Source organism: Acanthochromis polyacanthus, chromosome 10, assembly GCF_021347895.1.
Source record: "Acanthochromis polyacanthus isolate Apoly-LR-REF ecotype Palm Island chromosome 10, KAUST_Apoly_ChrSc, whole genome shotgun sequence".
Taxonomy (NCBI): domain Eukaryota; kingdom Metazoa; phylum Chordata; class Actinopteri; family Pomacentridae; genus Acanthochromis; species Acanthochromis polyacanthus.
This window is the reverse complement of record NC_067122.1, coordinates 18761594-18789582: the sequence shown is the minus strand read 5'-3', so window position 1 is coordinate 18789582 and position 27989 is coordinate 18761594. Positions and strand designations below refer to the sequence as shown.

Here is a 27989-nt window from a genome sequence, read left to right as displayed (position 1 = left end):
TGGTAAAGGGGTGTCATTGTACAGTCAAATGTTGTAAAAGAACTAAAACAAAAAAATTTTAGGCAATTTGCAGGTCTTTCAGTTCAAACAAGCCCAAAGCACTTGCACTGCAAAGTCTTTCCAGCCTGATGAAGTGTTCATTTGTTGCCTTTCCCCCCATGGGGCAAAGCTGCTTACACCAGAAAGGAGCTTACACATAACCGAATATACAAACAGAAAACACTGCAAAGCCTGTGTGACCGCTGCCTCGGAATACACACACACACACACACACACACACAGAAACCTTTTTTTTTGAGACCCAAATCTGTGAATAGATTTGGGTTTCTATCTGACCCGACGCTTTCATCTGCACATAAATACAGTACTTAAACAGTAAATGTGACAAAAAGGTCTGCAACAGCCTGCAGCTTTACTCAGTGGGGATTCAGTCCTCTCCCATTAACAGTAGTAACTTGTACACACACAATACTCATAAATATAAAACTCTATATGCGAGACGCGCAGCTTTTAAAGCTGGCCTTTTTCTCTGTCCTGCTTTATAGTCCGATAAGAGTTGGCCTTTGGTGGTGCACTTTCAAAAACATTAAATTTTTATAACTGCGAGCGCAAAACCCACAGGGAGAGACAGACCAGGTGACCTTTGGGGGAGGGGAGGTCGCTGAATGTAATCTTTCTATAAGCAAACCAAGGACTCAGCAGCCAGGGGAATACATGCACAGAGCTGTTCCAAGCCTCACTCAGCAGTGGAGACTCTGTATGAAGGACAGAGTGAGTGAGGGACAGGGACAAACATCCCATCAACCTCCAGACAACCTACATGCTCCAGCCGTTTTAGGCCCGTGTGTAAAAATACATTCTTAGGGTTCAGCTTAAGCCAACACGAGGTTTTAGCAGACTGGCAAACTTAGAATCATTTTCCTGAAGTAACATTTTGTGAGAACAGGACTCCATCTTTGAGTTCACACACAGATTTCAGTGAAGTAATAGTAAGTCAAAGAATTTCATACAAAACCACAACAGATAACCAAAAAACTTGACCAATTAGACTGCTGAACTCTGATTGGCTTGAACGGAAATTTTCTTTTCTCACTGTTAAGAGAACCCTGGATTTTGTCTCCCATCACTTTCAACATTAGGACGAAATGTTGTCAGGGAGGTGCTGATGACATCGTACATAAGGGCATGCAAATATTGCCGGGCTTAGAAAAGATGTTAACGTATCGTTTAAGGAAGAGAGACAATGATGAAAATAGCTTGGCAACCTTAAAGATAAATATGAATAAAGAAACTAAACTTGTGCTTTTACACACTTGCATAAAAAACATCATGAAAGAAATTAGGTTTTGTGCACAGTGACACAGTAACCCAAGGACACACATTTTGATTTTGCCCACTAAGCACATGCTTACAGACCAATTCCTACATGAGAGATGACATGATGACACAAATGCATACATCAGGGGAAAAGATCTGAAAATATAGGGCAACACTACCATCAAAATCTGTTCGCCGAGCTGTCCAAAGCCATTTAAATATATGTATTTATGACAACACTCCCCCCTGGTGTCTGGCAAAGAAAGGTACACCAATACTGAACGTATCAAGGATCCATGAGAACTTGGAGAGTTAGAGTTTATGTCACTATCTTGTTTAATTTCACTTTGCAAAAACAGGATGGGAAATAAAAGCACAGTTCTTCTTCAACAACATGGCTATGTACTTGTTGCAACAACATTTTCATTTTACAACACCGTCAAAATAAAACTGAGGAGATGGTCAGTACATAAGCACAACTTTGAATGAAGAGACGCGCTATCCTACCTCTGCATGCCACAAGTCTAAATCTAACACCAACCAGACTTCCTTTATTGGCTTTACAAAAACAGTATTTTGAAGTTCTGTCACTTCAAGTAATGAAAAGGTGCTCAGATCTGTTCAGTGACTTACCAGGAACGTCACTGGAGGATACAGTCAACCTGTAGAGACATTCACTTTTTCACAACAGCCAATATTTCTTATTTATGGTTTAAATGTAACCAATCATTTACAATAAAGTGAAATACAAAGCTCTCTCTTATAGAGTGGCCTATAATTTAGACACAGAAACATAATGGGAATAAAATAATTCAATAAATTTGACCATGTGTTGTTATTATATACAGGGGTTAAATTGGGCTTTGTGAGGAGAGGGAGCGCCTGTCGAATGAGGTTGGCATGACAGAGTAAACCAGACAGTACAAATTTCGGATGGGTCTTCAGTAGAAATGAGTTTCTGTGAAAATTACACATTACGTTCAGTGGATGTGGCTTGTCCAGAGCACCGAAGGCACTGATACAGCTTTTAAATAAAATAAAAAAAAGGATTGTATTTGATTACTTTCTGTACCAACTGGTTGTGCAAAGGCAGCAACATTTTAAATGATTTTGAAGAAAAGTTCACATCCACAAAGCTCTATAAAGTCCCAAATGATAATACAACTCCCCAAATACAGAGGCACATGGGCAAATACACTGTAGCATCTACAGTAACTTGTAGGTTCAGTATATTTGTGCTTCATTCTTAGACTGATTGCCTGGTGCTGTATTTTTAATGTTAATTTATGGATGATAACTACATACTTGCAGCACTACCACTCCTCCAAGTATTATGCATTCAAGCAGCAAAGAATGTCTTCCTTTATACACACGACAAAGTAATTTTCCAGAAGACAATTAAAAATTCTGGAATAATCCTGAGCATAACTGCTTTGTTACGAGCGGTTTAACTGCAAAATGATTTAACGATAGCTGAATTTGTTCAGTTGTTTGAGTGTAGAAGCACATTCAGCTTAATAAAGCTACATTAGATCACAATGACACATCAGCAGAAGTTACTGTTGCTGTGTCACCTGTAGATGCAACGCTGTGTGATGCTACTGTCGTTAAAAAAACTGAAGAAAAGAAGTTGTCATTCTACGTTCAATGGGAGATATCTGAAGGATGATTTGAATATTTGTTTAATGCTGTAAACTCGACCTCAGCTCCAGTGGGCTCTGGCCCAATATAACCCCTGATATACACCACCAGTCAAAAATTTGGACACACTTTCTCATTCAGTGCTTTTTATTGATTTGTATTATTTTCTACTTTGTAGATTAATAGTGAATATTAACACTTTTTTGTTTTCAACATAATTCCATACGTTTTCTTTTACAGTTCTGATGTCTTCAGTATTAATCTGCATTGTACAAATTAATCTAAAAAAAAAAAACTTATGAGAAGGTGTGTCCAAACTTTTGAATGGTAATGTACATAATTAATTTGGATGTAGATATATTACAGTTGCCTTGAATGAAATTTGAAAGCAAAACAAAACTTTAAATCCTTCTAAGTGTTCAGTAATAAGTTTAGATGAGACACAAAGGGCAATTCTGGAACAAAATTAAAAGTGCAGAAGAATATATTTCTCAAAATGTTTTCAAATGGGATTGGGGCCTATGTCAGGCTCCTGCTGATCATCCATGTAGTAAGGATCTCCCTGGTGGACTCTGTGGTTGTGCACCCGCAAGTTACCCCTGTGCGCAAATCTCTTTCCACACTCTGTGCAGGCAAACGGTCTCTTTCCCATGTGAACGTCCCGCTGGTGGGCTCTCAGGTTCCCGCTGCGGGCAAAACGTTTCCCACACTGAGCGCAGCCGAAAGGCCGTTCCCCTGTATGTGTGCGAGTGTGAACAGTGAGCTCAGAGGGAGTGAGGAAGCTCTTGTCACAAAACTGACAGGGATGCAGTCTGACCCCCGTGTGGCGTAAAAGGTGTCTGCGCTGGTGGGATGGGTACGTAAAACACTTTGTGCAGTACGGGCAAGTGTAAGGTCGTCCATTTCCTCCACCCGGAGCTGGAGGGTGGCTGAGAGTGTTTGTGTGTCGCAGAGTGAGTGACTGTGAATTAGACTGTGGCCTGAGAGGGTCTCTACTGCTAAAATTTGCAACTCGCCGCGTGTGATTGATCGGACTTCTCGCAACCCTGTCGTCTCTGGGCCTCCACGGTGATTCAACAGTAGGGGCTTGGGGTTGATCCTGACGAGCACTCCTCTGCCCGACACCCTGATCCTGGACTGAGTTCTGATTGGCATTCCGGTTCTCGGGCTCCTGGTCCAGGAAGGGGAAAGAGCTATCATCATCCTCATTGCTGGTATCATCTGAGCCAAAACTAGGTCTGAAGCAGGATGCATCTGTGCCAGCGCTGCCGCTAGGTGGACCAGAGCAGCTGGTGCCATCTGCCTGCAGGTTCTCCAAACCAGACACCCCACCTCGGGCAGCGTCCAACCCCGGTAACCACTCCCCTGGCTGAGCTAAGCTTGGGTCAGGCCTGGGGGAGCAACGTCCACTCTGGGAGATGGAGAGAAAAGGGGTAGAGGCTTGATCCTGCAGGGATCTCTGGTCTGCACTACGACTGCTCTGATTCCAATGAGATACTGCAGAGAAATTAGGGTGCAAAAAGACAATTCATACATTTTTATCTCTTTACCTACAATAACAGTTACTGCACCCAAAAAGACATTTCAGTGTGATCTTGCTGAAGCTGTAAACAGCCTAAAACAACAGGCGGGAAAGGTGACTTTCTTACATTTGGTCTTTGCTTGCGTAGTAGGCAAGGCATCGATCTGCCTCTGGTCCCCAGCAGCAAGACTTCCCTCTGGGACTGACACTGAGACAGATCCCAGGGCAGACCGCAATCCAGCACGCTGTACAGAAAAAGGTACACAAGTCTGTAAGGTTAAGAAAAGCCAACAGCAAGGGATGATGCATGTGTCACTTTGTGCTGGATTTTCAGAAATCAAGAGGACTTAAATGCTTTAGTTTATTAGACAGCCAACTTCTGAATCATGGAGCAGGAGGGCTGGATCTGACCTCATGCTTTACTGAAACTCCATCCTGGCCCGTGACCTCTTCTTTCAGCCTGTTGAGGCTCTGGCTATTTCCTTCCACTGGGTCTGAATGAGAAGACAAATCCTTTCCCACATTTAGTCCTGTGTGAGAGAAATGTGGTCTGTCAGTAAGGTCTACTTAAGTGGAGACAAAACAGGTTAATTAAAAATGTAGTTGTGCAAGAGATTAGCAGGTACAGACAACAAGATGGGTAAATGTTCTGACTGAGGTACACGACTAAGTTATGAACACTTTTATGACAATGTTACTCTTCTATCCTGTAAAAACAAATAATGACAGTGAGTTGTAGATCAGCTGACTTGAATAAGGCAGCGTCCGCTGTAATACCTGATCCTGTCAAAGTCTGTTGCCTCAAGTTGCCCTCTCTGTCCCCTGATGACATCTCCCCTTCCTCGCTCCCTCCTCCTTTCGGCTTCTGCCTCCTCTCCACTTTCTCCAGCTTGCACCGGAGGATGGAGATCTCCTCCGTTTTCTGCGCCAGCTCCGCCTGCTGTTCACACAGGCTGCTCTCAAAGATCTTGGCGATCTCGCACACAGCGGCTGCAAGCAGTGAATCCATGACGGTGGCCAGCTGAGCATGGAAAGCGCTCCTCGCCGACTCCATTATCCTTTGGTTGGCTGGCACTGTTTTAATGCCAACGACTGACTGACACCGCTGTTTTCTTCTGAGGTTGGCCTCCAGAGGCAAGAGACAGACGATGTTGCTACCACTGTACACTCCTCTGCCCTGGCATCTATAAACTGCCATGAGATGCTGCCATGCTAAACAGCTAACTCATGCCATTTCCAGCAGCCATGTAACGCAGCAGTTTGCTTCACTATAACGCGAAGTTTTGTGCTTTAATATCTCCTGACCGTCAACCTGTGATGGGCTTTAGTGATGTTAGTAAAGCTATGGTTTCGAGTCAAGCTAACGCTAACGTTACTGTTAAGTCCAGGGATGACAAGCGATGCCGTGTGATGCAGGGAGCCAGTTAGCATTGCATACGATCATAAACATAATTGACTTTTAGCTAGCTATAAGGAAACGGACTGTAAACAGGCAGAGCAGCCAGTAAACACCGAGCTAGCTTACGTTACCTCTGGTCAACGTGTAAACATCGGAGCCAACGGAGCGTAGCCTGCACGAGCCCTTTCTAGTTAGCACTAAAGCTAACTATGTAAATTTAATTCAACCAAACAAAGACACTGGTGGGTCATACAGCTGGTAGTTATTGGCCAAATATCTTCACTGGCGGACATTAAATCGATAAATAATTTCAGAGATGCAGCTTCATATCGTCCAGGCTACCAGGTTGTACCTGCGACGAGATTTTGGTGCAAGTCTCGCGATAACAAAGCAGCAGGTTTCAGATACTGCAGATGAAAGATTCCAAAATAAATATTTAATGCTAAAATTAAAACAACTATTTTCCTCACTCTTATTTTCCCTTTAAAGATGCATGACAAGGTGTAAAATATGGACTTTATTCAATGCTTTACTCTGGCGACACCACAACTGTTTTGGACACAGTAGAATATGTTCAGGCATCAAAGGAAACAACACATAACGTTGACTATAACAAATCTTCAACGGTGTTTTCAGATATCCATAAAGAAACATGAGAGAATTTAAAAGAACAATTAAATTCCATTATGTTCTGTCATCATCACAAAACTGATTCCAAAATCCTGATTCCACAACAGAGTGCATCACCAGACTATTTGGGATACAGTGAAAAGCACCAGTTGTGATTAAGGCCAACAGTAAACGCATACACAGATTTGGAAAAAAAATATTAGACCACCTGTTTTTTTTTTTTTAAACAAAGTCTACACAATAGGGCCATGAAACTGATAAAAGTGTAAAAGTGTTTGGGTCCATCACATCAGTTTAATAATTACAGATGTTTCTAAAAGACATAAAAAAGTTACAATTCATTATAAGCAAATAAATTATGAGTAAAAACACAATGTATTGAAATAAATACTTTCAAAATTAATGGCAGATGATGTGAGGAAAGTTATCTTGTTGCTTAAAGAGAAATACAAAGAGAGAGCTACTGGTAACTGGCTTAGAATCAGCAAAACAGCTGTTCATTACAACCTTAGAAAATAGAACATGGGTCCACCAAGAACCACAAAGGACAAAGCGGTGATCTAATAATTAATTCCAGAGCTGTAAACCTTTAGACAACTGGACATTGCCTTCAGTAAAACAAGGACAAGCAATTCAACAACATACTTTACAATACAAAAAAAAAAAACAGATTTTCAACAGGCAGAAACTTTGTTGTGTAGCCTTTACTGAGGTAGCTACTCTTTTAGTATGTACAACACAGACCAATATAGATCATTACTGTAAAGAGTATGCCTGTTTAAAGCAATACTGCATTAACAGAACATTTTGATCAGTATGAGTGACACTAAATCAGCTCAAAACAGAGAAACACAGTTTTCAGAAAACAGCAAACTGAATTTCCTGAGAGGGCTCAAGATAACACAATGCTGGATTTACTCTGAACATCAGCAGTCACAGATTTCTGTCACTGCTTTTACAGTATTGAACGAGTAAGTGAGCTATGTATGTAGCAATCGAATAATTAAGCATCAAAATATGTTCTTAAAAAAAGCAACAGAACAGTCTGACTTGAGCTTCCATCTCTCTCGTGCCCCCGTGGTTCCTGAGGCTATGGTTTCATTAATGCAGTGCTTGAGGATAAGCTACTCCCTCTGACATTTAGACATATGCTTATGGAGTGTCTATGGAATCTCCTCTAACACTTCTCAGCGCTGAGTGGTGTCACAGCAAAACGACACTTTCTCTTTCTGTGTATGTACATCTGCGGTCTAGTACGAAACTTTGCAGAACACCTGTCGCATTTGATGGGCTTCTCTCCTGTGTGGATGCGATAGTGTTCGATCAGTATGAGCTTGCTTGTTATAAACTTCTGACAAACTAGGCAGACGTAACCATTTTTATGCCGTTCGCCCATTGTTTGCCATCTTGACTTTTTGCTTGTACTGCTTTGACTTTGATCTTCGTTGTTGATATCCTGACTTTTGTCTTGGCTAGAAGGATTAGGATCCTCTTGACTAGTATCATTGTTTTCTAAGGGTTCCATCCATGCAAGGTCTCCGTTTGTTTCAGTGGAATCTGTTCGGCCTTTGTGACGGCTCTCCATATGCAATTTTAGTGACTGCTTGACACGGAATTCTTTTGGGCACATGCTGCAAGAGAACGGCTTTTCACCAGTATGAATACGCATGTGCTCTTGGAGCCTGTAGGGGAAATTAAACTTCTTGCCGCAGAATGTACAGCTGTACCTGCCGGTGAATCCATCTCCCTGCTCAGGTAACTCACTGTGGTTGCTGGAGGAAGGTGTGGACGTTTTCTCAGTGATATTCTGTTTTTTGCTCGGTTCAGGTGTTTCTTCTTTGTCACAGGAGTTTTTTGGGGCACTGGCAGCTTCTTTTTCTAGCAATCTCTTGAGTCTTTTACAGACTGGCTTATGACATTTAAGAGCGCTGCGTGATGGGAAGGATTTTTTGCAGCCTCTGCATCTCCTGTGTGAATTTGCATGAATATTTCGGCCAAATTCTGTATCGAATGTCTTCTTGCAGATCTTGCAGGAGTATGTATTTTCACCATCATTTTTCACTGTCTTCCCTTCTGTGGATTTGGATTCAGTTGCTGCATTATTTTTTTGCTCTCTTTTGCTATTGTCTGTATGATCTTGCTTGTTTCCTGTACGAAGTCTCGCTTGTCTAAGACCTTGGAAACTTGCCACAGCAGAATATTCCTGTTTGATGCCTTGGAGCAATATTTGGATATCACCTCTTATTGGTGTACGACGAGCTCGTTTGCCACGCCTTAGTAATTTTCTGTCCTCAGCCTGTTTGCGATTCTCATTTAAGGCGGAAACTGAAAAAAAAAAAAAAAAATCGCACAAAAATGAAATGGGTTACTTGAATGTGGCAAACAAGAACAAACAAATTTGTGGGGAAACAGAGAAGATAAAATGTTTAAAAAGTTACAGTGATGTCTCAATATAAGAAGTCAGTTCACCTATTTAAACAAAGCAAATTTGGAATCCTTACAGTAGTGAAAAATGGCACAGTAAATTTTACTGTAATGCATCTTTTCACATTCAGGGTTTCTCTGATGAATATAAATATGTGCATGATGGCGACTCTGCATATCTTGCTACTCTTCTGGGCAGGAGCTGTATGCATCTTTATCTGTCATTAAGACATGAATGGTGGTGACACGCAACAGCTGCTGACACTGAAATCTATATTAAGGATTGTATGTCATCAAATGAGAATATTAGTAACTGAAAATACAAATGTGTAACTCTGAATGTACATACAAAGAGAGAAACACCTAATTAAGAAGGAAACTCACGTCTCTTGGATTTCCTGCCATGGCTGGTCTTCTGAGAGGAGTTGATGACAAAGTCTGTCACCTTAAAAAAGGACATTATTGATTACATCTCCAGTGATAAACGATGCAAAGAACAAACGCAAATGCATCCAGTGACGTCTCTGGGTAAGCTACAAATAATGAGATAAAGTATGTCTTTACTTTTACTTAAATGTGAGGAAGAGGATAACTGTACTTTACAACCCAGAACAGAACAGTAATTATCTTGGGTCAATGAGACGTTTAACACTTTAAAGTCCTACCAAGAAAAATGCAATGGAAAACAGTTTCTTTATATTTTTTTAATTTCCTTCAGGCATTAATACAGTTTTTGAAATACTGGCCTCTATCAAACGGTTGAGATGTCGCTTCATGATAAAAATGCATTTTCAAGAATCTCCATAGATTTTCATGCATTTTACTGAAATAAAAGACATTTCATACCCAAAACTGACAATTACAACCTACTTTCAAAACTGAATTAGAATAGCCCATGTATCAAAATGTATTTACAAATACAAAATAAACTTTAAAGAACTCAAAACTTTCGACTATAGCGGAAACAAATTAAAGTTGCTCAGCTGTCTGGTGGTCAAACTGCACACATGCTTTTGGCCATTAGACCCACTTCATTTCTGGTGGTATGCTACGAAGCATAGCTGGTTTGCATTCAAACACAGGAAAACCGTGCATTTCTGGCACTTCCATCTGGACACACCCTTTGAACAGAGGTTGCACCGTCCCTGCTTGTCACAGTGAAGTGGCCGATGCTCACAGTTGTCATACCGCACATCAGGTTGTGGTTGTGAGGGTCTTGGGACATAATGTTTCTTCTGAGACGGCTCGTGTGGTGGGGAGGAGGCTGACGGTTGGTGAATTTTGAATGCTGGCTTGCTGACTTGCTTCAAACTGTGTGCCACTGCCAGTCGAAACCTTCTGAGAGGGATCGGTTTTCTCATTCAGTAGGCCACAGTCCCTCTTGGAGGGAGTGTAGCAATTTGACCCATTGATTAATAAATAGGTCAAATACATTTTGTAACACCAGCAACTGTGCAACTCCCCATCTTATCAACTATCCTACTTTATGCACATCACTGCTCGTGTCTCTCTTTTGGAACTGTCGTGTTATTTACTCTGCCTCAAGCTGATAAAGTTTTTGACAACACTCGACAATAAAACAACAGTGTACAGGGTGGGGAAGCAAAAATGTCCTGTCAGGTAAAAACAACTATAAATGGGTATAACTTTTTATTATTTTGGAATTTTGAACTGATTTCTTGAAGAACACAAAATTTAAAACTTTCAGAACATGTTTATTCAATCTGTCCTCCATCAGCCATGATGAAGGCCTCGATACAGCCTCTGAAAGAGGCACAGGCCCTCCTGATATCCTCCTTGGGGTAGGCCTCCCATTCCCTAGAGTAATGCAGCCTTAAGTAATCCATATTGGCATGAGGAGTGGCATTAGTCCTCAACTCAATGGCACCCCATCAGAAAAAATCCAGGGGGTTTAGATCAGGTGCGCTCAGGGGCCAAATGCCTTTGGGCCAGAAGTTCGCCATATTCTACTCACAGAACTTTTGGACCTTGATTGATACGTGAGCAGGAGCCCATCTTGCTGCCACACATAGTTGTTGTCAGGGTAGGGTGGCCTTCAGTCAGGGCAAAACGGTGTATCTCAGAACTTTTGTAGTACACACCAGCCCCAATTTTCTGATCTGGCTTGAAGAAGTAGGGGGGCATCTTATTGCCATCTGAGCCCAAGGACTCCCAGGATCATCTGGAGATCTCTTGGTGCCCAACTGGATTGTCTGGCATGCTGGATGCAGCAAATGGTCCTCTCACTGATGCCAACCATCTTGGCAATGTCCTTCTGAGGATTTGGGCATCCAGGAGATCACAAACCCGATTTCGTTTTGCTTGTGTGCTTGCTCACTTCACAATGCAGCCAAGGGCTGACAAATACTAAAAAGATTGGATAAAGGTAAGAAACTTTGATTTTAATTTATTGTTTTGATTACCCTCACCGTTTTGGACAGGACATTCAATTTGTCAATATGACATTTTTGCTTCCCCACCCTGTATGTATTTTTTATTTTTTTGCTTCTTCTACCTACAAAAATTTCAGTATGTAAAATTGTGCTTTTCCCAGGAGGTTAGTGATGCTAACCTGCAGATTCTCCCCTTTAGCTACCCACCTCTTGCTTGCGGATTGGAATGTGCACCACAGGAATGGACAAGCGGCGCAGACGTACGCTGGGACAAATGTCAAAGCGTTGCTTGGTCCCGGTCTCGCTGTCCAGAGGAGCACACCAGTCATCAGGTACTGCTCAAACAAATACACAAACACACAAACATGATTCATTTGCAAGTCATGCAGTACTGTGATTGATTTCCTACACTGGCAGCTCTCAAAAAATGGCAAATATATCCAATCACAAATATCTCCAGTGTTAGAAAGCAGAATATTTAGTCAACTTATTAATCAAATTTAAACACTTCACCTTCAAAATTGATCCCAGGAACAGACGTTTGTACTGAGGCATCATTAACAACATCAGTGTCTTTTGGCGTCGGATTCGTCTGAGTTTTTTTCGTTTCTGCTCCTTTGTCACCTCCAAGTTCAAGGTCTTTCAGCCTTAGCTCTGCTGTCTGTAACTTTATTTTAAGTTGAGCAACCTCTTCTCCTTTCTGTGCCATCTCCATCTGATGGTCATATAGAGTGTTTTCAAAAATCTTCATTACTTCAAACACAGCTTTCCTCAAGACTGCATCCATAGTTGTGGTCAGCTGGGCCCTGAACGCTCGGGTCAGATAGTCAGACATGTTTGAAGATGGCAGACTGCAGCTATCAGATGTCCTTGAAGAGAAAGTCTTTTTAGATGCTGAAGCGTTTCTTATCTCCTAAACACAGATACAAATGATCAGGTTAGGGTCAGTTACAAAAGAGCTGAAGTGCAGCTAGGTCATCTCTAAACTGACATACGGTAGGAAATACTATTGTCTTTTTCAAACACAGGGCAATTTTTGAGGTATTGGGCGATTGTGCTTCCATAACACAATTTTGTGATTGAATTTTTATTCCTCACCACCATCTGTATCTTTTATAATATTGTTTCATAATTAAAAAGAGCATTATAAACCTAGGGGCTGCACAGTGAAATAGTGGTTAGCACTTTCGCCTTGCAACAAGAACATCCCTGGTTCGAATCCCGGCTTGGGCCTGGGATCTTTCTGCATGGAGTTTGCATGTTCTCCCTGTGCATGCCTGGGTTTTCTCCGGGCACTCCGGCTTCCTCCCACAGTCCAAAAATATGCTGAGGTGAATTGGATACTCTAAATTGCCCGTAGGTGTGAATGTGAGTGTTATTGTTTGTCTGTATATGTAGCCCTGCGACAGACCGGCGACCTGTCCAGGGTGTCCCCTGCCTTCGCCCGAGTCAGCTGGGATAGGCTCCAGCACCCCCCGTGACCCTAATGAGGATAAAGCGGTGTATAGAGAATGGATGGATGGATTATAAACCTATATGATATGCCAATCTATCTCCACCTGGTGGTGAAACCCTGGTCTTGCTCAGTGGCTCTCCAACATGTTTATGACAAGGCAAAGGAGTGGTATATGTGAACATCATTATAAATGAGATTAATTCCAAGGAACACAGAGAATTACTGGTTTGGTTAAATCTGCAGTCACTGTGATATTCTTGTGGAAAATGGCTTGCACATAAAGGGAAAAAAGGTTCGCCTTACTCTGCCTTGAACAATGTCTCACATTTATTTTTCACTTTACTGGGAAGTTATTTGAAAATTAGACTATTATAAGGTTAAAATCTATTGATATCTGGGCTGTGCTAAGCCTCCATGAACTAACGTTAGCTTTAGTGATGAATGAGTAAACACGTATCGATGAAAGAACACCAGATCATAAAGTCAGTACCGGTACTCCCACGTGTTATTTTAAACACGAATACACGACAAAATATACATTTTAAGTGAAGCAATGAAGTAAAAATAGTATTACACATGGCACGAAATTTAAGCACTCACCTTTCGACACAAATAGAACCCTTGCTCTTCTCTTTAATTGTTTATCGGTCCAAACTTTGCCTTGAAGCCACAAACGTATTACACCAGCAGTAGACGCTGACGCATCCCCATCTGGTATCCAACTATTGAATTTGCTACATTTAGTTTTATTCGTTAACCAACGTAAAAAACCGAAAACACACATTCGCCATTTTTACTCACGGCTCCTTGGAGGCAGGGAATGGTGACGTCTTTACGTCATCATTTGTCGACTCGCAGCGTTACTGCAAATTATCATGCTCGCAATATTTTTAAAACAACTGTAATTCAAAATGAAATAAAATCGTGTAGAAAATTGTACAAATAGTTGAAATAGGTAGACATTATTCCTAACTCTTTGGCGCCCAGCATTGCAACCACACAGCGGACACCTTTTTTTTAAAAACTTTTTTATTAGAAATCTTTATTGAAAGAAACAGTGTAGTGCAGTGCACCATAATACATTGTAAAGCAGTCGCCAGGGGGTTACAAATATTCAGGTGTAGCACCTCACACAGCGGACACCTGTCACACACAAAAACCGACCGGTGTTTTCTGTAACTGTATGTGAGGTCCGTTGTATTTTTTCAGCTCAGTTAATGTTGCTGTTAGCGGAGGTTGACTAAGAGTTAGGGAAGAGACGTGGAAACCAACGGGAACAGTTTGACTGTACTTTTCCCGCCACGCTTAGTGATGACGTTGCCAGGATGACGTTGCCAGGAATTTTCGACTGAATTCTCATCCCAGTGCACAAATATCTGCAATCTCTGACTGGCATAAACATACGTGTATTTAGAGAAAAGACAAGTATTGTCAAACATTAAATAAGTAAACCAGGAGACAAAATGATCTACATGTAACGAGGTTTCTTCACATGTACAAAATATGTCTCCTAAAGAGAGAATGAGTCGTTTTTTATCATGTGATTTCATCATGAGAATAAGTGTTACTCTAGCAAACAACAAAATGTTCCCCAAATGTTCACTGCATCTCTTTAAAGAATGGCCCTGTTACGACTGTGGTCATATACATGTGTAGTTTTTCCTGTGCTTTGTCTGCGCTTCCTGTCTTTGCATCTAATTAATATTCAATAGAGAAGCGACTTAGTGACTCCCCTAAGACTTTGTGTTTAATTTTACCCCTTTTACTTTGTTAGGCAAGTCGGACTCCCAAAGAATAGTATGGTTTTGTTTGTTATTTTGGCTCAGAGCTCACTGTTTATTTATTTGCTAGCACTGATTTGTTTTTGTTAACCACAACCTTTGTTATCACATCACACTTTTCTGTAAAATAAATTATTCATTTCTCAAAGGAAAAAGTGTTTTGCGTGGCTGCTTGAGACCTGTAATGGATGGCATTTCGTGTCGCGTTTGAGCAACCCCTCGGCTCACCTTAACCCCAGTCACAATTTTGGAATGCTTTCTTGGGAAAAAATACGTCTTGATACTCGCAGGATGTTCTCAGCATGTTGCCTGCACATTCGCTGGACATTCATGCTTTCCTGAAACATTCCTCAAATGTAAAGACGTAGTTCTGGTTATGCTCATTGTACATATTTGTGAAAACTCTTGAGGACATTCAGGGAAAGTTTGAAGTCCACAGGTTACACAAATACTTTTTACTGGGAATATTCACAAGAAAAGGTGACCAGACAGTCCACTCAAGGTTTCACACAATTACCTTTAAAGAACATTTCCCAGGGCGTTGCTCCAAATTACCGTTTTTTATGAGCGCTCTTTGATATCAAAGAATGAATGGGCACATTTTCTATCCAGATATGATCAAGGACAAGATGACACAGCATTAATTAACTTGTGACATGGCATTTTTTTATGCAGCTGTTTAGTTCAGGGTGACTCATCATTTGTTTAACTGATGTGCCAACACGATGTTTATAACAGAGGGTGTGCTCATCGCTGAAGCTCACCTGATATTTGTCACATATTGAAAGATGTGTGATTTTCTGATGGAAGTCAATAATTCACTTGTGTTTTTAACTTTTTCTGCAGCTCGGGTCACTGTGTTTCTTATACATTTACAGAAGGCAAAAGCCAAAACACTAAAGTGAAGGCCCTGAACATTCTCCAGTTCAAACGGCAAGCACAGCAACAGGGCTACAGAAGACAGGGGACTCTGTGCTTCGACAGCCAGGCCAGAAAGGATACTCTTCTGTCATGTTTGTTAAGCTAAATTCACAGAATTTATGGCATCTCTTCTGTCAGCCAGAATGATGAATTCTTACAAAACAGTTCTGCATATAACTCTGCTAATATACACCAACACCATTTTTGCTTCTCACAGAATCTTCACACTGGATTTGCTACCCAGTTCATTCTAAATATAGATGGATAGAAATATATTTACAAAGAAAATATTCAGTTTATCACAATTATAACATCACATTTCGGTGCTTGCATTATTGCAGGACAGCACTGCTTTCATTTCACAACCTAAGTGTGGTATGTGACTGAAGTAGGTGGTGTACAGCAGCATCCTTATTCTTAAGTGAAAATCCAAATTAATATTTTTATAGGGTTCATATTAACATTGATTAAAAGTCTATTCCTACATCAGCTGCCAGTAATATTAGTATAAAAAACACATACACCAGTTTGTTAAAATAAGTTGTACAATATGAAAATATTAATTGAATACATAATACAGAATAGACATAAACTGCCAGTGTAAAGTGGACTTGACTTTACACTGGTTGTATTTAAGTGTTGTGACTTTTCCTCTCACACAGCAACAAATCCGCAATGCCAAACAATGTGAGCATGAAAGTGAATCTCTCCAATTCTGTTAATGAACACCAGGCCAATGACAGGTTCACATCGGCACACATTTGGCGTCTTGTGGTTCAGCAAAGGTCGATACATATTCATTTGGCATAGTGATAACTTCAAATAGGCCGTACGGTATTTGACTGAAAAGTTTATCTTTCACTATTGTGCAACTTGTCTTGTGCCAGTCACATTCAACTCATGCTGACCTTGAAGTTAGAGATAAGCATTTTTATCAGTGATTATTTAAAAGCTTATAGAGGCCACAGGTCATATTAATTTAATATTCATCATGGTTTGCTGATTGGTGCGCATCTATCATGCTGGATAGTACTTTTTACGAAAGACATTTTGACAAGTAAATGCAAGAAATCCCACAGTAAATAAGAAAATAAAACGACGTAGTTACGTTGAGTTGCTTCCGTTTCAGGGTGCTGGTGTTGTGTGTGCTGCCTCACTCATCCACTTACTGAACTGCACAGAGGCACAGCCGGATGTCATGAATACAACCTGTGCTTTTTCTGCTGCAACAGGTAGATCTCTGCAATAAAAAATGCCTTTTAATGTTATTGATATGGTCCACATATAAAATATGTAAATTCTCCAGTTTTCCGGAGTATAAACAAAGAGTAAACACAGAGCCTGTGAAATGTTCTGATTCTTTGCCTACAAAACCAAGAAAAACACAAATTCATCCATTGTCTACAGGATTTGCTTTATTGCATTTAAGTGGGAAAGGATGAGTGCAATAGCAAGTGCTATAGGGTCCAGGTAAGTGCTTCTGAAGCTACTCTTACAATTTTGATTGACTGATTTGATGCCTGAGCCACTTAATTTCATCAGTTGTTACTATGCTCAGACATTTGGAACCCTCTGGAATAATCTTCTATTTCAGATTGCTGAGGTCGACCCCTTCAAACGTAGTGTTGTTCCAACCAATGCTGGGTGCCTCCAAGTCGACAAAGGCAATATAAATCCTGAAATAGACACCAAGAGAAATGGTTAATGAGGAGTGATATTAACACAGAGATGTCTGCATATTTCTGTCACTCTATTATATTACATAACAAATTGCAGGCAGTAAACGTGCTGGTTGAAGTGTGTATTTGATACCTGTCAGGAGAGATGCCCAGTGTTTTTGGAGCATCCACACAGGAGTTGGGTGTACTGCTTGTTCTGAGCAACACTCATCTGGCCAATGCGTTCGAGGGTGCAGCATGCACAGGGGTCTCCCTTTCCTCCAAATGTCATTGTTTGGTCACCGTTGACCTGTATAGCAAGTACTGGAATATACAAGAGAGATGCCTCAATGTTTGGGGATCAACAGTGTCTAATGTCTGTTTCTGTATTAATAAAGCTACCCACAATCAAATATACAATGCTCATGAAGCCAAACTTCAGTGTAACACCACCTCAAGACAGTCTCGAAATTTCTATTTAATTTAAAAAAAAAACCCTCATTATTATATTTTGTCATTTTTATTCGTTATGCGTTTCACTTTTTGTTTGACAAATACCTTTTCTAAAGAAAGTAAAACAACCTTGAATTTAATGACAGCTTTAAATGCCATTGACTGATCACAGAAATCGCTGTTTCTTTCTGACAGTAGGAATCTATTTTTTAATATGATCTAGTTCCTTTTATGCTGAATATAATTAAATCTCTAAATATTGTTAGAGTTGTCCTAAGTTTCAACTTTCTGAAAGACTTTGATCTGAGCAAAAGAGTTGCCTTTTGAACTGTGGCACAGATTAACCATTTCCAACACCTCGTTTGTGCAAACAACTGTCAAACCAGTGTTTGCATAATAGCACAAGCCTTGGCCAATCAATAGAGAACAACTAAATAAGCACATTCGTATCGAGGAGGAAATATGTATGTTGAGCATAAATCGTGCCAGACAAAGTGCGCCCTGGCCTGCTTACCTTTGCAGGTCTGGCCAAAGCTTTGGCCAGTTCTTCGGTAGTCTCAGACAGAAAAGCTGCTGGAACTTTGCTTTTGGCCACGTTGGTGTGCACCCTGATATCGGCATGATTCCTGACTCTGAGTGCTCTCTTTCCCGTCTTCTTCATAAGCTGCCAACTGCGCTGATCTGCTCGGCAGGTGGAAAAAACGAAATACTTATATACTCATCTTCTCTCCTGCAGATCTGGGATTCATGTGACCAACTCACCACAGCGTCTCCACCCACCTTGGATGACAGGCACAAACACAGCGAACAGCAACCTTAGTTTCTGGTTTTATTATTTCCTTATTCTTTCTCTTCTCCTCTTCTTATGGGGCGAGGTTTGGTAGATGTGCTCAATGAAACAATTTGCTTCTTTTCCATAGAGTCAAAGAAGAATCCCTCGTCTCTTCTGCTTAAGTTGGCTGATAATCAACAATCCTCTATACAGTCATCATCATCACTTAGATCACATCAGAGTCTTGATGATTTTCTGGTATAAACGGCCAGAAAGGCACGTGACCTCGCACAATAGATTGCTTTCATCCCTCTATTATTTACAAAAAACAAAGAAAAAAAAATGGTGAAATGCCACCAATGATATAAATGTTTCATGATGATCTCAGCATCATCTCTTTTACTTCTAAAGGACAATTTAACCACTCAGTCAAGCATGATTTAGACAACTTCTAAAGTTTTCATAATAGAAAATTATATTAAATCAAATTTATCATATGAACATCAATTAAATAATCATAAGTTTTATCATGTTGATTAGTTTCACTACTTTTACCATCAAAACCAAATGAATTGTTTGGTAGAACAAGTTTTGCAAAAATTATTAGACCCTATATGGTCTTTCGTTACATGTTTCAAGTACACAATGAATGTTCAAGAAATCCATAGACATGTTAATATGTCAAAAAAGATTTGCTACCTTTGAAAAGTGACAGCAAACAGAGGCCTCATTTCAGGAGTGATTTTGTTCATGCTACTGAGGAGACTCCAAAACACACATTCACCATGTTTACTCACGACTCACAGGAGGGGAATGCTGACGTCTTTACGTCATCAATCGTCGACTGTAATGTCAGTATTTTTTGAAACAATTTTAATTAAAAATTAAATTAAATTTGTGTAGAAAATTGTACAAATAGTTGAAACAGGTAGACATCATTTTTATCAACGACATTCCCGCCGTCTTTTTGGCACCCAGCATTGCGATCACCATAGCAACCACACAGCGATTCTCTGACCGGCTACACACAAAAACCGACCAGTGTTTCTGTAACTGTATGTGCGATCCGTTGTATTTTTTGAGCTCAGTTTGTGTTGGTTTTAGCTGAAGTTGACTAAAAGAGTCCAGAGTCAGAGAAAAGACGTGGAAACTAATGGGAACAATTTGCCTGTACTTTACCCACCGCGCTTAGTGACGACGCTGCCAGAAAGTTTCGACTGAATTCTCATCCCGGTGCACAAATATCTGCAATCTCTGACTTAAACAAACATTAGAGAAAATACAAGTATTGACAAACATTAAATGACTAAATCAGGAGAAGAAACGAACAATGTATAACGAGGTTACTTTATATGTACAAAACATGTCCCCTAAAGAGAGAATGAATTGATTTGTATCATGCGATTTTAGCATTAAATTAACTGTTACTCGAGCAAACAACAAAATGTTCCCCAAACATTCACTGCACACTTTTAACGAATGGTCCCCAGCCACCATTTTGGAATGCTTTCTTGACATTCACAGAATATTTCCCCTTGGGGTAAACATGTTTCAGGAAACATTCACAAAATGTTCTGCAGACTGGTGGTCTTGAGACTCACAGGATGATCTCAGAATGTTGCCTTCACGTTCACTAGATATTCATGCATTCATGAAATATTCTTCAAAAGGTGTAGTTCTGGGTATGCTAATGGTACACCTTTGAGGAAAACCTGTGAGGACATTCAGGGAGAGTTCCCTGAAGTTTCTCTGCAGGCCACCAAAGGTTTCCCAAAATATTTTCAGAGAATATTCCCAGGAAAAGTTTGTCTGAAGGTCCACTGGTTTCACATAATTACCGTTAAGGAACGTTTACTAGGACATTGCAAGGTATTGCCAGGTATGATCAAGGACAAGGTGGTCACAGCATTAATTAATTTGTATTATGACATTTGCTGTTTATGTAAATAAGTAAATAAATGATTGAATTACATTCAATTGCTTCCGTTTCAGGGTGCTGGCATTGTGTGTGCTGCCTCACTCATCTACTTGCTGAACTGCACAGAAGCAAGTGGTGTTATGAGTAACACCTGTGCTTTTTCTGCTGCAACAGATAAGAATCTCTGCAGTAAAAAATGCCTTTTAATGTTATCAGTTACACTCTACATTTAAAAAAACATGTCAATTCTCTAGTTTTCTGGAGTTTAAACAAAGTTAAACACAGAGCCTGTGAAATGTTCTGATTCTTTGCCTACAAAACCAAGAAAAACACAAATTCATCCATTGTCTACAGGATTTGCTTTATTGCATTTAAGTGGGAAAGGATGAGTCCAATAGCAAGTGCTATAGGGTCCAGGTAAGTGCTTCTGAAGCTACTCTTACAATATTTTGATTGAGGAATTTTGATTTGATGTCTGAGCCACTTCAATTCATCAGTTGTTACTCTGCTCAGACATTTGGAACCCTCTGGAATAATCTTCTATTTCAGTGTGCTGAGGTCAATCGCATCGAAGGTCGTGTTATTCCAACCAATATTAGATGCGGCAAAATCAGCAAAGGCAATATAAATCCTGACAAAGACACCAGGAGAAATAGGTTAATGAGGAGTGATATTAACACAGAGATGTCTGCATGTTTCTGTCACTCTATTATCTTTACATAACAAATTGCAGGCAGTAAACGTGCTGGTTGAAGTGTGTATTTGATACCTGTCAGGAGAGATGCCCAGGTGTTTTTGGAGCAGTCCACACAGGAGTTGGGTGTACTGCTTGTTCTGAGCACCACTGATCTGGCCAATGCTTTGGAGGGTGCAGCATGCACAGGGGTCTCCCTTTCCTCCAAATGTCATTGGTTGGTCACCGTTGACCTGTATAGCAAAGTACTGGAATATACAAGAGAGATGCCTCAATGTTTGGTGGATCAACAGTGTCTAATGTCTGTTTCTGTATTAATAAAGCTACCCACATATCAAATATACAATGCTCATGAAGCCAAACTTTTCAGTGTAACACCACCTCAAAGACAGTCAGGAAATTTCTATTAAATTAAAAAAAAAAACCTCATTATTATATTTTTGTCATTTTATTCGTTATGCGTTTCACTTTGTGTTTGACAAATACCTTTTCTGAAGAAAGTAAAACAACCTTGAATTTAATGACAGGTTTAAATGCCATTGACTGATCACAGAAATCGCTGTTTCTTTCTGACAGCAGGAATCTATTTTTTAAATATGATCTAGTTCCTTTTATGCTGAACATAATTAAATTTCTAAATTTTGTTAGAGTTGTCCTAAGTTTCAACTTTCTGGAAAGACTTTGTTCTGAGCAAAAGAGTTCCCTTTTGAACTGTGGCCACAGATTAACCATTTGCCAACACCTGGTGGTGCAAACAACTGTCAAACCAGTGTTTGCATAATAGCACAAGCCTTGGCCAATCAATAGAGAACAACTAAAAAGCACATTCGTATTGAGGAGGAAATACCGGGCTTTGCAAAAGTTCTGTTACACGGTTTCATGATCTTTAGAGACGTTTACATGTCGGAGTGAAAAATTCCATTCAATAAACTGAAAGTTCTACCTTATAGGCAGGTGTCCTTAATACAATTTTTTTCTCTGGTGAAGTTGTATCAAGATGGAAGTCAAAGAGTTGAGATATCTGCTCTCCTTCATGCTGGCCACAACAAGTCTGACAGAGCCAAGCAGCTGAACATCAGCCGGATGACCGTCCACAGAGTCGCGGAGAGGCTCAAGAATGGTGAAGATCTTTCAGTGATCTTCCAAGAATGGTGAAGACCTGAAAGATCTTCACCATTCTTTAGCCTCTCCGCGACTCTGTGGACGGTCATCCGGCTGATGTTCAGCACAAAGAAGAGCAGATATCTCAACTCTTTTGACTTCCATCTTGATACAACTTCACCGGAGAAAAAAATGTGTATTAAGGACACCTGCCTAAGGTAGAACTTTCAGTTTATTTAATGGAATTTTTCACTCCGACATGTAAGCGTCTCTAAAGATCATGAAACCGAGTGTAACAGAACTTTTGCAAAGCCCGGTATGTATGTGAGTACAAATTGTGCCAGACAAAGTGCGCCCTGGCCTGCTTACCTTTGCAGGTTTGGCCATAGCTTTGGCCAGTTCTTCGGTAGCCTCCGACAGAAAAGCCGCTGGAACTTTGCTTTTGGCCACGTTGGTGTGCACCCTGAATATCGGCATGATTCCTGACTCTGAGTGCTCTCTTTCCCGTCTTCTTCACAAGCTGCAACTGCTGCTGATCTGCTCGCAGGCGGAAAACGAAATACTTATATACTCATCTTCCTCTCCTGCAGATCTGGGATCATGTGACCAACTCACCACAGCGTCTCCACCCACCTTGGATGACAGGCACAAACACAGCTAACAGCAACCTTAGTTTCTGGTTTTATTATTTCCTTATTCTTTCTTTTCTCCTCTTCTTATGGGGCGACGTACTCAATGAAGCAATTTGCTTCTTTTCCATAGAGTCAAAAGAAGAATCCCTCGTCTCTTCTGCTTAAGTTGGCTGATAATCACAATCCTCTATACAGTCATCATCATCACTTAGATCAACATCAGAGGCTTGATGATTTTCTGGTATAACGGCCAGAAAGGCGCATGACCTCGCACAATAAATTGTTGTCATCCCTCTATTATTTACAAAAAACAAAGAAAAAAAATGGTGAAATGCCACCATGATATAAATGTTTCATGATGAATCTCAGCACCATCTCTTTTACTTCTAAACGACAATTTAACCACTCAGTCAAGCATGATTTAGACAACTTCTAAAGTTATTTCATAATAGATAATGATATTAAACCAAAATTTATCATATGAACATCAATTAATAATCATAAGTTTTATCATGTTGCTTGGTTTCACTACTTTTACCATCAAGCCAAATGAATTGTTTGGTAGAACAAGTTTTGCAAAATTATTAGACCCTATATGGTCTTTCGTTATATGTTTCAAGTTACACAATGATGTTCAAGAAGTCCATAGACATGTTAATATGTCAAAAAAGATTTGCTTACCTTTGAAAAGTGACAGCAAACAGAGGCCTCATTTCAGGAGTGATTTTGTTCATGCTAACTGAGGAGACTCCAAAACACACATTCACCATGTTTACTCACGACTCACAGGAGGGGAATGCTGACGTCTTTACGTCATCAATCGTCGACCTGCAGCGTTTTTGCAAACTATCCTACTTATTTTTACTGTAATGTGCAGTATTTTTTTAAACAATTGTAATTAAAAATTAAATAAAATTCGTGTAGAAAATTGTACAAATAGTTGAAACAGGTAGACATTATTTTATCAACGACATTCCCGCCGTCTTTTTGGCACCCAGCATTATGATCACCATAGCAACCACACAGCGATTCTCTGACCGGCTACACACAAAAACCGACCAGTGTTTCTGTAACTGTATGTGCGATCCATTGTATTTTTTTGTTCAGTTTTATGTTGGTTTTAGCTGAAGTTGACTAAAAGAGTCCGGAGTCAGAGAAAAAACGTGGAAACTAATGGGAACAATTTGACTGTACTTTACCCACCGCGCTTAGTGATGGCGCTGCCAGAAAGTTTCGACTGAATTCTCATCCCGGTGCACAAATATCTGCATTAATTAAAATACAAGTATTGTCAAACATTAAATGACTAAATCAGGAGAAGAAACGAACAATGTATAACGAGGTTACTTTATACGTACAAAACATGTCCCCTAAAGAGATTGATTTGTATCATGAGATTTTAGCATAAAATTAACTGTTACTCGAGCAAACAAAATGTTCCCCAAACATTCACTGCACACTTTTAACGAATGGTCCCCAGCCACCATTTTGGAATGCTTTCTTGACGTTCACAGAATAATTCCCCTTGGGGTAAACATGTTTCAGGAAACATTCACAAAATGTTCTGCAGACTGGTGGTCTTGAGACTCACAGGATGATCTCAGAATGTTGCCTTCACGTTCACTAGATATTCATGCATTCATGAAATATTCTTCAAAAGGTGTAGTTCTGGGTATGCTAATGGTACACCTTTGAGGAAAACCTGTGAGGACATTCAGGGAGAGTTCCCTGAAGTTTCTCTGCAGGCCACCAAAGGTTTCACAAAAATATTTTCAGAGAATATTCCCAGGAAAAGTTTGTCTGAAGGTCCACTGGTTTCACACAATTGCCTTTAAGGAACATTTACTAGGACATTGCAAGGTATTGCCAGGTATGATCAAGGACAAGGTGGTCACAGCATTAATTAATTTGTATTATGACATTTGCTGTTTATGTAAACAAGTAAATAAATGACTGAATTACATTCAATTGCTTCCGTTTCAGGGTGCTGGCATTGTGTGTGTTGCCTCACTCATCTACTTGCTGAACTGCACAGAAGCAAGTGGTGTTATGAGTAACACCTGTGCTTTTTCTGCTGCAACAGATAAGAATCTCTGCAGTAAAAAATGCCTTTTAATGTTATCAGTTACACTCTACATTTAAAAAAACATGTCATTTCTCTAGTTTTCTGGAGTTTAAACAAAGTTAAACACAGAGCCTGTGAAATGTTCTGATTCTTTGCCTACAAAACCAAGAAAAACACAAATTCATCCATTGTCTACAGGATTTGCTTTATTGCATTTAAGTGGGAAAGGATGAGTCCAATAGCAAGTGCTATAGGGTCCAGGTAAGTGCTTCTGAAGCTACTCTTACAATATTTTGATTGAGGAATTTTGATTTGATGTCTGAGCCACTTCAATTCATCAGTTGTTACTCTGCTCAGACATTTGGAACCCTCTGGAATAATCTTCTATTTCAGTGTGCTGAGGTCAATCGCATCGAAGGTCGTGTTATTCCAACCAAAATTGGATGCGGCAAAATCAGCAAAGGCAATATAAATCCTGACAAAGACACCAGGAGAAATAGGTTAATGAGGAGTGATATTAACACAGAGATGTCTGCATATTTCTGTCACTCTATTATCTTTACATAACAAATTGCAGGCAGTAAACGTGCTGGTTGAAGTGTGTATTTGATACCTGTCAGGAGAGATGCCCAGGTGTTTTGGAGCAGTCCACACAGGAGTTGGGTGTACTGCTTGTTCTGAGCACCACTGATCTGGCCAATGCTTTGGAGGGTGCAGCATGCACAGGGGTCTCCCTTTCCTCCAAATGTCATTGGTTGGTCACCGTTGACCTGTATAGCAAAGTACTGGAAAATACAAGAGAGATGCCTCAATGTTTGGTGGATCAACATTGTCTCATGTCTGTTTCTGTATTAATAAAGCCACCCACATATCAAATATACAATGCTCATGAAGCCAAACTTTTCAGTGTAACACCACCTCAAAGACAGTCAGGAAATTTCTATTTAATTTTTAAAAAAATCCTCATTATTATATTTTTGTCATTTTATTCGTTATGCGTTTCACTTTGTGTTTGACAAATACCTTTTCTAAAGAAAGTAAAACAACCTTGAATTTAATGACAGCTTTAAATGCCATTGACTGATCACAGAAATCACTGTTTCTTTCTGACAGCAGGAATCTATTTTTTAAATATGATCTAGTTCCTTTTATGCTGAACGAATTTAAATTTCTAAATTTTGTTAGAGTTGTCCTAAGTTTCAACTTTCTGGTAAAGACTTTGTTCTGAGCAAAAGAGTTCCCTTTTGAATTGTGGCCACAGATTAACCATTTGCCAACACCTGGTGGTGCAAACAACTGTCAAACCAGTGTTTGCATAATAGCACAAGCCTTGGCCAATCAATAGAGAACAACTAAAAAGCACATTCGTATTGAGGAGGAAATACCGGGCTTTGCAAAAGTTCTGTTACACGGTTTCATGATCTTTAGAGACGTTTACATGTCGGAGTGAAAAATTCCATTAAATAAACTGAAAGTTCTACCTTATAGGCAGGTGTCCTTAATACAATTTTTTTCTCCGGTGAAGTTGTATCAAGATGGAAGTCAAAGAGTTGAGATATCTGCTCTCCTTCATGCTGGCCACAAGTCTGACAGAGCCAAGCAGCTGAACATCAGCCGGATGACCGTCCTCAGAGTCGCGGAGAGGCTCAAGAATGGTGTAGATCTTTCAGTGATCTTCCAAGAATGGTGAAGACCTGAAAGGTCTTCACCATTCTTTAGCCTCTCCGCGACTCTGTGGACGGTCATCCGGCTGATGTTCAGCACAAAGAAGAGCAGATATCTCAACTCTTTTGACTTCCATCTTGATACAACTTCACCGGAGAAAAAATGTGTATTAAGGACACCTGCCTACAAGGTAGAACTTTCAGTTTATTTAATGGAATTTTTCACTCCGACATGTAAACGTCTCTAAAGATCATGAAACCGAGTGTAACAGAACTTTTGCAAAGCCCGGTATGTATGTGAGTACAAATTGTGCCAGACAAAGTGCGCCCTGGCCTGCTTACCTTTGCAGGTTTGGCCATAGCTTTGGCCAGTTCTTCGGTAGCCTCCGACAGAAAAGCCGCTGGAACTTTGCTTTTGTCCACGTTGGTGTGCACCCTGAATATCGGCATGATTCCTGACTCTGAGTGCTCTCTTTCCCGTCTTCTTCACAAGCTGCAACTGCTGCTGATCTGCTCGCAGGCGGAAAAACGAAATACTTATATACTCATCTTCCTCTCCTGCAGATCTGGGATCATGTGACCAACTCACCACAGCGTCTCCACCCACCTTGGATGACAGGCACAAACACAGCTAACAACAACCTTAGTTTCTGGTTTTATTATTTCCTTATTCTTTCTTTTCTCCTCTTCTTATGGGGCGACGTACTCAATGAAGCAATTTACTTCTTTTCCATAGAGTCAAAAGAAGAATCCCTCGTCTCTTCTGCTTAAGTTGGCTGATAATCACAATCCTCAATACAGTCATCATCATCACTTAGATCAACATCAGAGGCTTGATGATTTTCTGGTATAACGGCCAGAAAGGCGCGTGACCTCGCACAATAAATTGTTGTCATCCCTCTATTATTTACAAAAAACAAAGAAAAAAAAAGGTGAAATGCCACCATGATATAAATGTTTCATGATGAATCTCAGCACCATCTCTTTTACTTCTAAACGACAATTTAACCACTCAGTCAAGCATGATTTAGACAACTTCTAAAGTTATTTCATAATAGATAATGATATTAAATCAAAATTTATCATATGAACATCAATTAATAATCATAAGTTTTATCATGTTGCTTGGTTTCACTACTTTTACCATCAAACCAAATGAATTGTTTGGTAGAACAAGTTTTGCAAAAATTATTAGACCCTATATAGTCTTTCGTTACATGTTTCAAGTTACACAATGATGTTCAAGGAGTCCATAGACATGTTAATATGTCAAAAAAGATTTGCTTACCTTTGAAAAGTGACAGCAAACAGAGGCCTCATTTCAGGAGTGATTTTGTTCATGCTAACTGAGGAGACTCCAAAACACACATTCACCATGTTTACTCACGACTCACAGGAGGGGAATGCTGACGTCTTTACGTCATCAATCGTCGACCTGCAGCGTTTTGGCAAATTATCCTGCTTATTTTTACTGTAATGTGCAGTATTTTTTTTAAACAATTGTAATTAAAAATTAAATAAAATTCGTGTAGAAAATTGTACAAATAG

General features: G+C 40.0%; 4 protein-coding genes and 1 long non-coding RNA gene across 8 annotated transcripts; 1 reads left to right on the top strand and 4 right to left on the bottom strand.

Moving 5' to 3' along the window:
* Nucleotides 1-1629: 1629 nt before the first annotated feature.
* Nucleotides 1630-6277, bottom strand: LOC110957759 (early growth response protein 1-B-like). 2 transcript variants are annotated; one of them, XM_022203948.2, is made up of 4 exons: nt 5258-6274; nt 4892-5010; nt 4608-4725; nt 1630-4455 (listed from the first exon to the last, which is right to left on the bottom strand). In XM_022203948.2, exons 1-4 carry the CDS (start codon nt 5676-5678, stop codon nt 3461-3463), a joined length of 1653 nt encoding a protein of 550 aa, XP_022059640.1. In that variant the 5' UTR covers nt 5679-6274; the 3' UTR covers nt 1630-3460. The 2 variants fall into 2 exon arrangements, with proteins under 2 accessions (XP_022059640.1, XP_022059641.1); XM_022203949.2 differs by having other exon boundaries at nt 4251-4369; nt 5258-6277.
* A 106-nt stretch (nt 6278-6383) lies between these two features.
* LOC110957758 (zinc finger protein 62 homolog) lies at nt 6384-13619 on the bottom strand. The gene is made up of 5 exons (XM_022203947.2): nt 13383-13619; nt 11840-12239; nt 11534-11661; nt 9318-9378; nt 6384-8834 (listed from the first exon to the last, which is right to left on the bottom strand). Exons 2-5 carry the CDS (start codon nt 12159-12161, stop codon nt 7687-7689), a joined length of 1659 nt encoding a protein of 552 aa, XP_022059639.2. The 5' UTR covers nt 12162-12239; nt 13383-13619; the 3' UTR covers nt 6384-7686.
* Nucleotides 11524-27078, top strand: LOC127535720 (uncharacterized). Of its 2 annotated transcripts, none has more exons than XR_007944580.1 (3): nt 11524-11658; nt 16614-16716; nt 27006-27078. It is a non-coding gene; the product is annotated as an uncharacterized LOC127535720 (long non-coding RNA). The 2 variants fall into 2 exon arrangements; XR_007944579.1 differs by lacking the exon at nt 27006-27078 and adding an exon at nt 22671-23005.
* Nucleotides 16878-22617, bottom strand: LOC110957770 (macrophage migration inhibitory factor-like). Of its 2 annotated transcripts, none has more exons than XM_051954302.1 (3): nt 22450-22617; nt 21055-21227; nt 16878-17160 (listed from the first exon to the last, which is right to left on the bottom strand). In XM_051954302.1, the coding sequence occupies exons 1-3, from the start codon at nt 22555-22557 to the stop codon at nt 17070-17072; spliced, it is 372 nt and encodes a 123-aa protein (XP_051810262.1). In that variant the 5' UTR covers nt 22558-22617; the 3' UTR covers nt 16878-17069. The 2 variants fall into 2 exon arrangements, with proteins under 2 accessions (XP_051810262.1, XP_051810263.1); XM_051954303.1 differs by lacking the exon at nt 16878-17160 and adding an exon at nt 20628-20916.
* LOC127535719 (macrophage migration inhibitory factor-like) lies at nt 24964-26951 on the bottom strand. The gene is given in 4 exon segments (XM_051954304.1): nt 24964-25252; nt 25391-25418; nt 25421-25562; nt 26784-26951. Coding segments are annotated over 4 exon segments (369 nt in total). The 5' UTR covers nt 26892-26951; the 3' UTR covers nt 24964-25161.
* Nucleotides 27079-27989: the final 911 nt, after the last annotated feature.